General features: G+C 43.6%; 1 protein-coding gene across 3 annotated transcripts in view; it reads left to right on the plus strand.

Moving 5' to 3' along the window:
• The first annotated feature begins 1,875 nt into the window (after positions 1-1,875).
• Positions 1,876-17,268, plus strand: part of golm2 (golgi membrane protein 2) — a 91,371-nt gene continuing 75,978 nt past the window's right edge. For all 3 annotated transcript variants that reach the window (XM_072277990.1, XM_072277991.1, XM_072277992.1), the window contains exon 1: positions 1,876-2,407. In XM_072277990.1, coding sequence (XP_072134091.1) covers positions 2,258-2,407 — 150 coding nt within the window. In that variant the 5' untranslated portion in view covers positions 1,876-2,257. The remainder of the gene's footprint in view (positions 2,408-17,268) is intronic.

Here is a 17,268-nt window from a genome sequence, read left to right on the forward strand (position 1 = left end):
CACCTCCATGTTCTCCAGGGCAATTAGGAATGGGTAATAAATGCAGTCTATACCACATCTGGTAAATGAGTAAATGAGTAAAATAAAGGTTAAGTCCAGAACCATTGAGAGTGTCCTGACTAGTTGCATCTCCATCTAGTATGGAAGCTGCCAGGCATTGGACTCGAAGTCCCTACAAAGCACTGTGAGAATGGCTGAGAGGATCATAGGGGTCTCCCTACCATCCATTGGGGATGTTAATCAGCAGCACTGTGTACGCAGGCTGAGCAGTTGCCCATACTGCAAGTCTCCCCTCTCCACGCCACCGCTGTTGTCCAAGGGAAGGGCATTCGGACCCATACAGCTTGGCACCAGTGTTGTCGCAGAGCAATATGTGGTTAAGTGCCTTGCTCAAGGACACAACACGCTGCCTCAGCCAAGGCTCAAACTCACGACCTTCAGATCGCTAAACGAATGCCTTAACCACTTGGCCACACGCCAACGCACTGTATGTACTTTAGTTTGTTATTTATGTCTGATTTATCCTTACTTTCATAAGTTATTGTGCTTTACACACTGGTTCGGAGAAACGTCTCGTTTGACAGTATATAGTTAAGTGACAATAAACTTGTCTTGGCTTGATTTGACTTGAATCCACAACCTTGTCATTGGATTTGGAGATTTGCCTGTCTCTCTGACCTGAAGAACTATGTTGGTGGTGTCAACATATGCCTTGGCTTATGTCAGGGTCACCCATGCCAAACAGGTCAAAGGGTAGAGGCCAGACTACGAGAGGTTCAGGGGTTCAGCTCAGCGCTAACAACCTCCAGGTTCAGGGGTTCAGCTCAGGGCTAACAACCCTGACTGGTGAAACAAATTTCTTATGGAAACCTTAATGAAGAATCCTTCTATATCTGAGTGCAACGGTGTCTCTGAGGGAAATGGGGAAAAGATATCTGGCATTGAGGATATCTTCAAAAGACAATGCCTCATGAAAACCACGTCCATTCTGGAGAACCCTCAGCATCTGGGACATGCTGTCTTCTCATTATTGCCATCAGGGGTGAGGCATGGGAACCAAATCTCAAGATATACAATAGCATAGTGCCCACGATAGGAGTTCAAGGCCCGTGTGAGTTTCCTCCGGGTCCTCCCAAATTCCAAAGGTGCACTTCAATATGGGTTTTGATGTACATGTGACCAATAAAGCTAATTTTAAAATCTTTAATAAACCTGAATCTGATTATGAACTGGAGTTACACACACAAATGCTGGAGGAACTCAGCATTTCTGGCAGCATCTATGGAAATGAATCAACAAGCAATGTTTCAGGCCGAGACCGCTAGTAGATTGTTTATTCCTTTCTATAGATGCTGCCTGACCTGCTGAGTTCCTCCACTTTTTGTTTTTGACTCTGGATTTTCAGCATCGGCAAAATCTCATGTGTTTCTAATTGTGAACTAATTGTACTTCTGAGATTCTACATCTTTCCAGAAAGTAATGTTATTTTCAACAAGAGAAAACCATGAAATCAAAGCAAGAAGACAGTAGATCTCAGTGGGATATTCATTTTCCGTGTTGATGTTGACATTACACCATTCAAATCCCAAGTTCAACGAATGCGGAAGCAGCGGCTCATTGTTTGCATGTTCGTACCATCTTGCTGCCGCATAGTGCCCGCCTACCCGGAACGTCCATCAATGCGGCAGAAAACCAATAAAGAGAGCGACTGCGGCAAAGTGGGCAATGGAGTGGTCTCCCTGGAACCCGAGCCCCACCTACTTCTCTTTTCTGACCTATGACAGTTCAACAACGTCTTCACGGCGGGTGCTAAGCAGGGTAGGTTGCACTGGCTATATAAGCCGCTGTCAGACGGGGAGGGCGGGCATTTCCCAAGGTGGTGGTGGGTAGTGGAGTCGTTTTGCTCTGCGTCGCTTCACGCAGTAGCGTTATCGTTTATAGGAAGGGCGGATTTCGGTGTAAGCGGTCGCGCAGAGGGGACATTGTGCGGGCGGGGCTTATTAGGAGGCAATGAGCGAACGGTGGGGAGCCGGTGCCGTGCGCGGCCTGCAGCTCGCCCGTCGCGGCTAAATAGCTGCCGGTTACCGGTGGGATGAGGTAATCGGGCTCCCGGTTGACACTGCCCGAGAGGCAGCCGCTGCCCAGGCTTCACTTCACTCTCCAGCCTTTTGTTCCGTTGCCTCCCGCCCGTGCTTTTCGGCCGTTATCGATTGAGGTGAGGGTGGGCCTCGGGGTGGATCTTGTTGCTGGCCTGAGGATGTTCGGTAATAGCCGGCGTGCGGGCCGCCTGCCCTCGCTGCTGCTGTTCGGCCTGCTGGTGCTGGCCGCCGTCGTGGCCTTCAACTACTGGATGGTGTCGTCGCGGAACGGCAGGTTGCAGCTTGAGCTGGCTGAGCTCCAGGTGCAGGTAGGCTGGGCCCGGGTGGGAGGGGAGGGGTGCGGATATGGACATTCGTCCAGAGACCGGGGAGGGGTTGTGGGTCTGAACTTCAAAGCCTCCCCCCAAGGATCGCAGCTGAATTCTGACCATGGGGTTGAGAGGGAGAAAAGACCCGCCGTGATCGAAGGTGGAGCAAATTCGATGGGCTGAATGGCCTATTTCAGCTCCTGTGTCTGAATGGACCCAGATGATCCACGCTCCCCGACAGCTGGAATGCAATCCTGGCTGACACCTGGGGCACTGTATACAACTGCACCTGAGTACACCTGCCTTAAACCTGGAGAGCTTCCTTCCATGTCCCCTAAGACATGTAGGCTGGTAGATGAGGTATCTGGAGAAGTTGAAACATCCAGAGACAGGGTGACTACACATGATGCATGTAGACCCCTGGACCCAACCACCACACTATGATTGAAATGCTCGCTCACACCTGCCCCTGGATGTGAATACATCTAGATCAGTGAGCCCCACAGGTGACACAATGTGAAATGCAAGGAGGTATGGTGTCAGCCCAGCCTAGACAGTTGGATTTGGTCATAAAAACAATGATGGGTGATGGCAGCTTACTGAAGTTGTAAGACCACCCAATCACACCCTGTCACCCATTCACAGGTGCACCCCAACTCAGACATGAGACCTCCACACACCCATGGTACTGAAAGCACTGGAGTTTTTATTTTAAATGTTACTGCTCCTTCCATGTGACATGCATTCACTTGGGGCTTTAGTTTGCATGTTTAATACGTAGAGAAATGATTTTACAGAGTAGTGTTTAATGCACACCAAGGATTGCTCTGCGTAACCTTACACAGGAATGACAACAGCCTCAGAATTTAGGGAGGTATGACTAACTTGTTCTTTGTCTTACATCATAGAAATGTGCAAGTTAGTGGATTTTGTATCTTAAAAAATAGGAAGATAAATGAATAAATATCTGGCATTTAGGTTGGCAGGTGCTAACACAAGTAGCTTTAAGATTAAGTCCAGGTAGAATTTACTGAGTACTCAGAAACAGCAAGCTGTTTGCATGTAGCCACACTAAAGTGGAAGAATGTAATGGTTGTTGCTGAGGTACGATTCTGATTTATGAATTGCATGTATGTTAAAGCATTCAGTGAAGAGATTAATTTGTGTTAGCAGTCAACACACCTGAGGGAAGCCAAGTGTGCTACACATTTGACTGCTAACATAGCATGTGTACAATGCTCGGCAGAACAAAACAGGCCCCTTTCCTATTTCCCACCCGGACAACATTGAATCATGACATACTGAGCCGTGGAAGGTGCTACTCATATTTAGGGAAACAATGGAAAGCTCGGCTAGTAAGGGGGTTGTCATGGAAAGTGGATAAGGGGAAAAAAAATTAGATTTTGGGCATCAGATGGGGGCAGGGTGAGGGGGTTGGAACCAGAAAATGTGGAAAGAGAAAGTCAATATTTCAGGATGCAGTTCTTTTGTCAGAGCTGGGAGAGAGGAAACAAATTAATTTTATAATGGAAGGGGTGCAGGAGGAATGAACAAGAGAAAGTTGGGCTGGCAATATTGTTTATAAATTGTTAATTTAGTCATAGGATAATACTCGTCTTAGCCTATCATCCTTACTGGGCATAGGCTGCTGACAGCTACTCGACAGTCATCTGTCCTGGGTCAATGCTTCAAATTGTCCCAGGTGTTGCCCCATCTTTGAAGAATCTTTCTATCCCAGGGACGAGGTCTTTGGAGCCTCTGGCATTTCTGTAGATCTGGGTTACGGGATGGGGTTGCTAGCCTCATGCCCAGCCCCCCTCCTTTTGCAGCCAGGCTTTGGACCGTCCGTGCAGAGTTAATGAGGGAAGTTGGAGAGGAAATAAAGGAATGTTTAGGATATGACAGGTAGGTGAACGGATGTATGATTGTTGACTTCAGGATGGAGGGAGTGGGCAGAAAGTGGTTTTAAGGGGTGTTGCTAGGGAGGCCAGGTGATTTGAAAATAAAGATAAGAACATTAAATCTGAGAGAATGAGGATTGGGAATTGGTGGTCAATGTGCATAGCAAGTGGTGGCAAGCAGGACTTAGTGAATGATTTAAGAAGAAGTGGGCAGCGGAGATTTGGGTGAGCTTATTTCTGGAGGTCAAAAGGCTGCTGGGATAACCAGCTGGGGATGACGAAAATGTGGCAGTCTCTTCGATTATGAGCTCAGCTTACGGTTGGATAAATGATAGAGGTTTTAACAGTGTTAGTTTGACCTGGAGGTAGAACCATCTATTTAGTTCAGGGGGTTGAAAATGTAGGTGGTGACATGTCTCGATTGAGCTGAGTAGACGTTATTGCTTTGCTGATGATGTCTGTGCTGTTAAATTATTTGAAATTGGAGATTCTTAGTGTGGGAAGATGGTGATACCCATAGGAATAGACTGATCATATGAATGAAGAAAACATCAGAGGCCGCATTAACTCGAAGTCCTTGGTTAAAGCACCACATACAGTACAGGAACAGGCTGATCTAGGCTTGCTGTTGTGCAATCGAAGTGAACATTGAGAAAAGCAGTATTAACAGTCATTCACTTGATAGGAAAATGTAGTTCTCGTATCCTTATTGATTCCACAAATTGACTGACTTTAAATCAGCTACCATAAAGTGAACAGCCAAAGACTGACCTACCAGCATTACCTATAGGTTATAAAATAGAGTTCACTCCAGTTTACACCGGACAGTCTGTGACATATCAAGGCTTCAAGTTTAACTAATGTCTAATCGATGATCATTTTGAATTGTTGGAATGGATTGTTGGTACAATAAATCAAAGTCCATCATGAAAACAAAAATGGGAGCACAAGGCCATTCATCCCCTCAAACTTGCTAAACCATTAAGCAAGCAACACACACAAAATGCTTGAGGAACTCAGCAGGCCAGGTAACATCTATGGACAGCCAAGGACTCTCTATGGGAAAGAGTACAGTCGACGTTTCGGGCCGAGACCCTTCAGCAGGTTCGGCTGAAGGGTCTCGCCCTGTAACATTGACTGTACGCTTTTCAAAGATGCTGCCTGGCCTGCTGAGTTCCTCCAGCATTTTGTGATTTGCTTGGAATTCTAGCATCTGCAGATTTTCTCTTCTAAGCCATTAAACAAGATCATTTCTGATCTGACTTGACATAATTTTCCTGCCTATTCTCATATTTTACCTTAACCTGTAGGAATGTCAGTAAATGACCTGAAACTCAGTCGAATGAGCAGATAATTTTAATTTCTGTAAATGGATATTGCATTCTAAGCAAATCCATTGTGTCAACAATGTGATTTAAAAATTCCTATTTTGATTTGTGGGTAGAATATTAGCGAAGTTTAATTCTACTGGAATGGCTTTATAGTTCGATTATTGATGGACATGAAATCAATGATAAAGAAATATAATTTTATCAACAGTCAGGATATTTTCAACTTTCATCACTCAACTGCTACAGACTAATTTAAGAATTCTACGTGAACTTTTAATGCATTTCTTTCCTCAGGTATAGATCAATATTTTTATTTTGTAAGTATAGTTGTAAGAATTGTTCTATATAGGTTTTAAGCTCAAGTCGGTTGATAATAAGAACTAAGCCTGTGTATTTTAGTCTTGGTGAAACCCTTGACATTTTTGTTAATCTACTCTGACATTTTAAATATAGAAACAGTGTCAGAGGTTGAGGTGAAAAATGATATTTTTAAAATTGAGAGGCGTAGATAGGATACACAGATTTTTTCCCCAGAGTTAAAATGTCAAACACAATAAAATGTGTTTTTAAGATTAGAGTGGGGAAGTTTAAAGGGGACATGATGGGCAAGTTTATTTTTATGCAGAGAGTGGCAGGTGCCTGGGATGAATTTCTGGGGTAGTAGTGGAAGAGGACAATTTAATGGCCTTTAAGATGCTTTAGACAATTGAGTAAGATAGGAATGAAGGATTATGGATGATGCACAGGAAGAGGGTTTTTAATATAATATAAATTGGCACTGTGTCTAATGCTGTAATGTGATAGATAAGTTGAGGTGGTGAGAAAAATGTTGAAAGGTGAAGGTGGTGAATCTGAACATTAACAGACTTTCTGTATGTACTAATCTAAGGATTGTGGGCTTTATTTCTGAGAGTGCAATGGATGGTTATCAACAAAGTCATACTTAGGGTATCAAAAGCTGAGAGTAATTCCTGATTTCCTCTTATTGCCTTTTCACTGGATTTGGTGGTTAAGGGACAGACCATTCCCTTGCCATTTGGTTGTAAGTGAGCTGATAGGAATGGTTCTTCCATACATGAAATTGCTTACTGCTGGAGTTGCTAACGTTAGCAATCAATAACTTAAATAATTGCTCATTTGGTTTTTAATAGTTTATTTCAAGTGTACAACATATAGAATATTTACTGTGCTATATTTCTATTTTGACATTATATGGGTTATAATTTCCAAGGGTTAATCATTCACAGGCAATCCTTTTCTTGGGTCTGAGCCAATAACATAGTACGGTAATAGTCGACTATTACTAGATCCTGCGGGTGTACAAGCTCACATTCAGACTAAAGAGGATGGGGACTAGGTAATAGAGCTGCGCAAATGAAGTTTCTTCCTGAACTTGTGGTCCCAATTTGATAGTTTTTTCCTTTTGAAGAGGATGGGCTATATATCTGTTGCCATGGCCAATACTATTGTTCCACTAGGTGGAACATTGAATGGTTGCATTAAAGTTCTGCGGTGCTACATGGGGGCCGAGTGCTGTTCCCTGGGCAGGGAACAAGTACCTCTGATTTGTTCTTGTACCAACTGTGAGTAGAGCAACAAAGGGTGGAGCCTCCTTTTGACTTCAGTTTTCTAGGATTTAAAGAGGGTATTGATATTTTCTCAGAATTTAAAACGAGCGCATTATTCTGTATCTGCTCTTCTAGAGTGTTTTGAAAGGAATAAATATTGGTAGCATGGGTTACATTATAAATCTCTCACTTGAACCTTTTTAGAAAAGAAGCTGTCCTTTGTGTTGGGCACGTGGCCAAGTGGTTAAGGCGTTCGTCTAGTTACCTCAAGGTGGCTAGTTCGAGCCTCAGCTGTGGCAGCATGTTTGTGCCCTTGAGCAAGGCACCTAATCACACATTGCTCTAGTCTGTGTGAGGAGTGGCGCCCACACAGTCTTCCAATCTGCGCCTTGTAAGGCATGAAAATGCCCGACACAGGCCTCTCATGGTCTGAGTCGACGTTCCCGCCCTTCTATCTGAACACAGTATCTTGGTGCAGTCCAGAGGTTTAATTTATATTAAAAGAAAACTTTCCTTATTCTTAAGCTTAAGTTTTTGACCCCTTCACTGGCTTTCAGAAAGTTACTCCTGTGTTCATTATTTTTACAAGTTCCATTAAATTACACAGTATGCTGCTCAGATGAAAGCCCATCCCATTGTTTGACACTTATTTCCATAACTGGACATTTGGTGACGTATTGTACTTGGTAATTGTGTTCAGAGTTGGGTTTAATATCACTGACGTGTTGTGAAATTTGTGGCTTTACAACAGCAATACAGAGAAATGGCTTCTAATGCGGCTAACCAACTACAGTACAGAATATTTTTAAAATTGTTCTGATAAATCTTGGGTCCCATTTGTAAAACCAAGGCAGTTTTGGCGTATTTTGTGCAACACACAAAGTGCTGGAGGAACTCTGCAGGCCAGTCAGCATCCATGGAAAAAAAGCATTGTCGACGTTTCTGGCGGAAACCCCTTGGCAGGACTGGAGGGAAGAAAAACTGGGTAGATCCAAATGGCCCCGTTGGAGGTTACAACAGGGCATCAACAGGCTGCAGAGCTGGACTGAGAAGCATCAGATGAAATTCAATTTGGAAAAGTAGGTAATACACTTAGGAAGGTCAAACTAAAAGGAAGAATACAGGATTAATGGCAGGATTTTTAGCTGTGCAGTGGAACACCGGAAACATGGAGTCCAAGTCCATAGATCCCTCAAAGTTGCTATACAAGTTGAGAGGGTGGTTAAGAAGGCATATGATGGATGAGCCTTCATTAGTCAGGGGGCTGAGTTGAAGAGCCACAAGGTAATGTTGCAGCTTAATAGAACTGTGGTTAAATCACACCTGGAATATTGTGTTCATTCTGGCAACCTCATAGGTAGGAAGATTTACGAGGATGCTGCCTGGATTAGAACATATCCTGTGAGGATAGGATAGGGCTTTTCCCTTTGGTGCGAAGAAGGATGAAGGGTGACTTGGTAGAGGTGTACAAGAGGTATAGGTAAAATAGACGACCAATAATGCCTAATACAAAGAGGTTGGAAGGAAGTACAGGAGGGAATTGATTGTGGACTTCAGGAAAGGGAAGTTGAGGGAATACACACCAGTTGACATTGAGGAATCAGAAATGGAAAAGGTGATTAGTTTCAAGTTCCTGGGTGTCAATATCTGAGGATCTATCCTAGACCCAACTTACTGATGCAATTACAAAGAAGGCACAATAGTGGCTATATTTCATTAGGAGTTTGAGTAGAATTTGGTATTTCACCAAAGATGTTCGCAAATTTCTACAGATGTATCGTGGAGATTTTGACTAGTTGCATCACCATCTGGTATGGAGGGACCACTGCACAGGATTGGAAAAAGCTGCAGAAAATTGTCAATCAGCCAGCTCTATCATGGGCACTAGCCTTCCCAGCATCGAACAGTTTCAAAAGGTGATGCGTCAAAGGTGGCATCCATCATTAAAGACCCCCATCAGCCAGGATGTGCCCTCTTCTCATTGCTAACATTGCTAAGGAGGAGGTACAGGAGCCTGATAACACACCGGATAATTCAGGAACAGCTTCTTCCCCCTCTGCCATCAAATTTCTGAAAGGACAATGAACATTACCACTGTTCTTGGCAAATTTTTCTATAGAGGTGGTTGCCATTGCCTCTGGGCATTATCTTTACAAGATGGGTGACCCCAGCTATTATCAATACTCTACAGAGATTGTCTGCCGAGTGTCAATGGTCACCCAGGCTTTTGATATCACCAATTGCTCATATGACCATCTACCACCTGCTCCTACGGTTTCACATGATCCTGATCTGGGGAAGGGGTGGGAGGGTGGGTAAGCAGGTGCTACACATTGCACAAGGGTGACCTGCAGCCTAGCGAAGTGAAGGAGTGCCTTGCACCTCCTTTAGTAGAAATACATCTCCATCTGCCACCCTGGCATTGTAATTGCCTTTTGCAGACACTTCAATGTAGGGAATTTTTTTTCCATTCTCATGGTTCAGTGTCTCTTTTAATTGTGTATGCTCCAGTATTTAGTGTTGGAAAATGGTTGAATTAAAAATAATGCATTTTCCTCCTGTCTTGGTTCTTCTGCTGCTTTTCAGCAAGCTAGCTGTGCTGCACGGACCCCCTGACGCAATCAGCAGTCCGGAAAAGTAGAGGTTACAGCCACAGCCTATAGATCTTTATCGGGAATTTAATTAAAGGCCTTTGACTGTTGCTTCATGTCGACCATTAATTGTAGGCCATTGGTTCCTCAATATTTTATGGTTTATTAGGGGAGCCACGCTACTTATGTAGTTTTGGAAGTTCTTTGCCTAAATATACTTGACTATTTCACATCTTGACGTAATGTCTGAATCAAATGCAGTAAAAAAAAAAGTGTCTCTTGTGATGCAAACAACAGGAATTCTGCAGATGCTGGAAATTCAAGCAACACACATAAAAGTTGCTGGTGAACACAGCAGGCCAGGCAGCATCTCTAGGGAGAGGTGCAGTCGACGTTTCAGGCCGAGACCCTTCGTCAGGACAAACTGAAGGAAGAGTGAGTAAGGGATTTGAAAGTTGGAGGGGGAGGGGGAGATCCAAAATGGTAGGAGAAGACAGGAGGGGGAGGGATGGAGCCAAGAGCTGGACAGGTGATAGGCAAAAGGGATATGAGAGGATCATGGGACAGGAGGTCCAGGAAGAAAGACAGGGGGGGGGGACCCAGAGGATGGGCAAGGGGTATAGTCAGAGGGACAGAGGGAGAAAAAGGAGAGAGAGAAAGAATGTGTGTATAAACATAAATAACGGATGGGGTACGAGGGGGAGGTGGGGCATTAGCGGAAGTTAGAGAAGTCGATGCTCATGCCATCAGGTTGGAGGCTACCCAGACGTAATATAAGGTGTTGTTCCTCCAACCTGAGTGTGGCTTCATCTTTTCAGTAGAGGAGGCCGTGGATAGACATGTCAGAATGGGAATGGGATGTGGAATTAAAATGTGTGGCCACTGGGAGATCCTGCTTTCTCTGGTAGACAGATCGTAGATGTTCAGCAAAGCGGTCTCCCAGTCTGCGTCGGGTCTCGCCAATATATAAAAGGCCACATCGGGAGCACCGGACGCAGTATATCACCCCAGCCGACTCACAGGTGAAGTGTCGCCTCACCTGGAAGGACTGTTTGGGGCCCTAAATGGTGGTAAGGGAGGAAGTGTAAGGGCATGTGTAGCACTTGTTCCGCTTACACAGATAAGTGCCGGGAGGGAGATCAGTGGGGAGGGATGGGGGGGACGAATGGACGAGGGAGTTGCATAGGGAGCGATCCCTGCGGAATGCAGAGAGAGAGGGAAAGATGTGCTTAGTGGTGGGATCCCGTTGGAGGTGGCGGAAGTTACGGAGAATAATATGTTGGACCCGGAGGCTGGTGGGGTGGTAGGTGAGGACCAGAGGAACCCTATTCCTAGTGGGGGGTGGCGGGAGGATGGAGTGAGAGCAGATGTACACGAAATGGGGGAGATGCGTTTAAGAGCAGAGTTGATAGTGGAGGAAGGGAAGCCCCTTTCTTTAAAAAAGGAAGACATCTCCCTCTCCTCCCTCTCCCTCCTGTCTTCCCCTATCATTTTTGATCTCCCCCTCCCCCTCCAACTTTCAAATCCCTTACTCACTCTTCCTTCAGTTAGTCCTGACGAAGGGTCTTGGCCTGAAACGTCGACTGCACCTCTTCCTAGAGATGCTGCCTGGCCTGCTGCATTCACCAGCAACTTTTATGTGTATTCCTGGAAGAGTTTTGTGCTTTGGGAAGCTATATTCTTTCCAATTTAGTAATTGTTGTCAAGAATGTATTCCGCATCGAGGTTAATTTTATTTTAGTGATGGTGCAGAGTAGGCCCTTTGAGTCGTGCTGTCTTCGCAACCCCACGACTCCAATTAACCCCATCCTGATCACGGAACAATTTTCAATGACCAATTAACCTACCCAGTTCATCTTTGGACCAGAGCACCCGGAGAAAACCCATGCGTTCCACGGTGAGGATGTTCAGAGCCTCCGTACCGAGGGTGCTGGGATTGAACTCTGAACTCATGCCCCGAGCTATAATAAGGTCATACTAGCTGCTGCATTACTGTGACACTCAATAATATTATTGTGGGGAGGTGCACTCACTTTTGTTTCATAAACCCAGTTAGCATTTCCAAGTTACCCTGCTTCCACCCACTTACTACCCACATGCTTTGCCCACTCATGATCTCCCCCCCATCTGGTTCCATCTGCTCTCGGCGCTGGAATGGGTGGTAACACCTGCAGATTGCCCCCAGCACCTTGGGTATTTTGGTTGTTAATGCAAATGATGCATTTCAATGTACACTTAACAATCTTGAATCTAATAATTCCTTCATCACCTTCCTTATTTATCATATTTCAACCTTGGTAGCCTTTGTGCTCCCTCTTCACACCCTCCAGCAGGTGTCTCCAACTCTATAGTCCCCTTCCTCTCTCCTTCCCCCCCCCCCAACCTCGCTCCTTATGTCTTTGATTTTATCTCCCACCTAACATCTACTTGCTTCTCCCAACTCCACCTCTCTCCACCCTCTTCCCTCAGCTGCCTGTCCATCCTTCAACCCTCCTTGGTCCACTGGTCACCAAATGGCCCCTATGTCACCTCTCTCCCTTTCTGCTTTATACTGGTCATCTTCCCTCCACAATCAGTCCAGATTCATGGTTCTGAACAAAATATCAGCATTTCCTTTCTACTCGCAGATGCTGCTCGACCTACTGAGCATCTCCAGCAGGTTGTTGTTCTTCTACGTTATCTTTGTATCACCGACAAATTTAGCCACAAATCCATTAATCTCGGAGTCCAAATCATTGACATACATTGTAAAAAGCAGTGGTCCCAATAATGATCCCTGTGGAACTCCACTGGTAACCGGCAGCCAACCAGAATAGGATCCCTTTATTTGTTTTCTGCTGATCAGCTGATGCTGCACCCAGGCTAGTAACTTCCCTGTAATTCCATGCGCTGTGATCTTGCTAAGCAGCCTCATGTGCGGCACCTTGTCAAAGGCCTTTTGAAAATCCAAGTACACCACATCTACTGCATCTCCTTTGTCTACCTTGCTTGTAATTTCCTCAAAAAATTGCAGTAGGTTAGTAGGTAGGATTTTCCTTTCAGGAAACCATGCTGGCTTAGCCCTATTTCACCTCAACATTTTTGTCGTCTTGCTCTGTTAAAATAATTTGCGCTCTCTTTCTTCCAAAGTTTAACTTTAATTGTCATTTAACTATACACATGAATACAGCCAAATGAAACTGCGTTCCTTCAGGGCAAAGGTGCCAAACACAGTACCAATAGTCATACACAGCACATACCTTCGGTTGTCAATCGAAATCCGATGACACCGTCCACTCCTTTAACGGTGAGATCTTTGACATACAGTCCTATCCTGGACCCACAAGCTCTATTGCAGGTGGGACATGTATATGTAGTAGTGGTGGCAACCATGGCTGTATTTCTCCTGGCTCTCTTCTGCTGTCTTCTGGTTGTTCTTTCCATCTCCAGAACACGAACCCCGTCCCTACACAGCTGTTGCCAAGTGGTATGGTCAATAGCAACCTCCTCCAGGTCCTTGGGTCTGATCTTGCACTTCCTTAAAGCATCCTTCATCTATTCCTTATAGTGCTTCTTCGGCCTTCCAGCTGAGTGTCGACCATAATGTAGCTGGCCGTATAACACTCTGCGGGGTAGCCGACGTGGGGGCATCCTTATCATGTGCCCCAGCCACTGCAGCTGACACTGGGTGATCATGGCCTCAATTCTTCTGCAGTTGGTCTTTACAAGTATTTCAGTGTGAGGCACCCGCTCACACCAGGTAATTACCAGGATGTGCTGCAGGCAGCTTATGTGGAAGCGCTCCAAGGATTGATGTGACAGCTGTAGGTTACCCAAGTTTCACATCTATAAAGGAGGGTGGTGACACAGATGGCTTGGTATATGGCGACCTTTGTGGAGGGACGGAGGCTCCCGTTCTGAAAGACTCTACGCACATGATATAGCACAGTCTCAAAATGTAAGTACATTACCTTTTCTCACATTATACTCTTATCTGCTAACTTCTCACTCATTCGCTCAATCTATCCATATTCCTTCATGGTCTGCCTGTGTCCTCACAATTTATTAACCTAATTATCTTGGTGTCAATAACAGATGTGGCTACAGTGCACTCAATTCTTTCATTCAAGTAATTTATACATAATAAGTAGTTGAGGCCTGACCACTGATTTATTGGCACTGTTGTGTACCTTGGTCCGGAAGAACATTGTTTTGTTTGATGGTATATATGGTTGAATGGCAATAAAATGTACTTGAACTATAGTTCTCATTTGTTATACAAGAATATCCATTTCTTTTACAAGAATATCCATTTATCCTATTTTTGTTAGTTAGCCTGCTCCCTGTCCATGACAACCTCTGTTCTCTTGGATAGTGTTAATTTTAACTTGACCCTTTAAGTGGTTCATAGCAATCTAACTATGCTACTTCATTAGGTGCTGATTATCTACCCTGTATAGTGCATTTTAAAAGGCATAATTTGTTAATTTTTTTTCTTTAATAACATTATTTTGAGTGCTTGATGATTTTCTGAATGCTTTAATGGATTGAAAACAAAATGGTTCATTTTTCCACATTATCCACCATTTACTAATTTGAGCATCTATGTTCAGATATCAGGGTTCAGGCATACTCCTGTATCATGTACTATGTGTCCACTCCAAGAATAGAGCACTTGTCCTTTACAGTAGTATGGTGTTATGCAGGTTTTGTGGATGAGATGGCCAATCTATTGGCATGGATTTACACTTGTGAGCTTTTGGATGAGCCCCTTCAGATTCTTTCGAGAAACAAGTAGCAGTCTTTTAATCTGATAATTTGACTTGCATTTAAAAACTTAAAACTAAGTTGCTAAAGGGCATTAAAGATTTAAAGTTGGTTTGAGATCATGTTCAGTACAGACAGCATAGACAAAAGGATCTGTTCAGTGCTGTTCCATACTTATTTTTGTTCTGTGAATAAGGTCACCCCATGGAAATGTGCAGAATTCTTAGAAGCAGCAACCCTAGATATGGATAGGATGTTTCCTCTGGCTATGGAATCTAGAATTATGGGTTATAGTGTCAACATAGAGTTGGTTATTTAGAATAGAAATGAGAATATTTCACAAAAAATTTGGAATTCTATTCCTAAGGACTGTGGTAGATTGTTATTGATTGTATTTGGCAGATAGACTTCTGAAGGTTAAAGAAATTGAGTGTTATGAATATAGTGCATGGAAGTAGTGTGTGAAAGGGAAGATCGGTTGTGGTTCTGTTGAGATGAGAGGTCAGCCATGAACGTGTTGACAGACTTGAGGGGCCAAATGACCTACTGATTCTATGTTATGTGTATATTGACCTGCTTTTACTTTGAGTATGGGTTAAATGAATGAAATGAACATTTGGAGATGTGTGAATCTAAATCTTGGAATTATTTTCTCATAGCCATATGCCCAGAGGAGAAAACCACTGTGACAGAAATTAATAATGTGTCTCTTGAGCTTGAGTTGTTGCTGTAAGATGCGCACCACTGGGGCCCAATGGAGTACAGTTTTTGTGTACGTGCTGGTGAGTGACTTGACACACGGAAATGCTGGGATGGGATGTCCATGTGAGCAGGAGACATGAGGGCTGATGAATTGGCGAGCCTGGAGGCACGATGGCCAGTGATTCACAAATTTGGAGTCCTGCCAATAGCTAGTTTGGGGGTCAATACTGAAGACTGAAGTCTGATGGCTGGAAACTGGAGGCTGGAGACCTGTTCTGGGGTTGCAGGACGGGTGTCTGTGCGTGGGGCGGCTTTTGCTATTGTTGCTTTTTTCCGAGCATTGTGAGCATGCTGTGTTGGCGCTGGAATGTGCAACGACGCTGTGGGCTGCCCTCCGTATTTCCTTGGGTTGTGTTGGTTAACGCAAACATCACATTTTGTTATTTCTGTAATAGATGAATCTGATTAGGGCTGGATTCAGAATTCATTGGATGAAAAGACAACAATGGGATGTATTGTTATCCCTGGCAGTGATGTGCCTGATGTGGACAAAGGAATAAACAGTTTGTGTTTGGAAGTTTATCCTTGAGAGTTAGTTCTGTTACCGGCCACAGCATCAAAATTACTATTGCATAAATTTGAGACCAGTACCTTGCAAGTGATGTATTTAAACAATACGTTGAAATAAAATGGCAAACTTTATATAGTTGTGTACATGAAATCACTGCATTCAGAAAGCAACGTTCATATGAAATAATGAGAATTTTTTAGTACACTTGTACATTTATATTGCATGTTTAATTCTTAAATAATTCTCAATATATTTAGGAAGAGTTCTATTCAAAAGGTTCAAAGGAACATCTAAATAAGTCTGATGCATTTTGGAAACATGCCCTGTGGACTGATGAAGTTAAAATAGAACTTTTTGGCTGCAATGAGCAAAGGTATGTTTGGAGAAAAAAGGGTGCAGAATTTCATGAAAAGAACCCCTCTCCAACTGTTAAGCACTGGGGTGGATCGATCATGCTTTGGGCTTGTGTTGCAGCCAGTGGCACGGGGAACATTTCACTGGTAGAGGGAAGAATGAATTCAATTAAATACTAGCAAATTCTGGAAGCAAACATCACACCGTCTATAAAAAAGTTGAAGATGAAAAGAGGAATGCTTCTACAACAGGATAATGATCCTAAACACACGTCAAAATCCACAATGGACTACCTCAAGAGGCGCAAGCTGAAGGTTTTGCCATGACCCTCACAGTCCCCCAACCTAAATATCATCAAGAATCTGTGGATAGACCTCAAAAGAGCAGTGCATGCAAGACGGCCCAAGAATCTCACAGAACTAGAAGCCTTTTGCAAGGAAGAATGGGCAAAAATCCCCCAAACAAGAGAATGCAAAGACTCTTAGCTGGCTACAGAAAGTGTTTACAAGCTGTGATACTTGCCAAAGGTTACTACGTACTGACCATGCAGGGTGTCCAAACTTTTGCTTCAGGCCCTTTTCCTTTTTTGTTATTTTGAAACTGTAAAAGATGGAAATAAAAAAGTTTTCTTGCTTAAAATATTAAAGACATGTGTCATGTTTAACTTTGTGCCTTTTGGAAATCAGTTCATCTTTTACTCGCTTAGCTATTCACAGTAACAGAAATTTTGACTATGAGTGCCCAAACTTTTGCATGCCACTGTATTTTGTTCTCCTTTATAGTCGTGTTCTGGAAATGGCATTAAACAATCTTGCAGCTTGCATCACCTCCAGTTGTAGCAAGTCATTGTTGATCTGGGAATTAGAATCATTTTGTCTCTAATTTTCCTTCTGAGTTGTTTTATAAAAAGAAATTAGGTCTGACTTTTAATTGACCCAAACATCTGTTAAGTTAAATGAACTTGTAATTGATTTACAGCAGAGAACTTTTAAACCATGTAATCTTAATCTTAATTGTCTGCACTTCAGCAATAGAATAATACATACAGCTTCATGCTGAAACTCCATTCCAAAAGGTGCTGCTTAGTTGAATGCAGG

This window comes from Mobula birostris, chromosome 14, assembly GCF_030028105.1.
Source record: "Mobula birostris isolate sMobBir1 chromosome 14, sMobBir1.hap1, whole genome shotgun sequence".
Classification (NCBI taxonomy): domain Eukaryota; kingdom Metazoa; phylum Chordata; class Chondrichthyes; order Myliobatiformes; family Myliobatidae; genus Mobula; species Mobula birostris.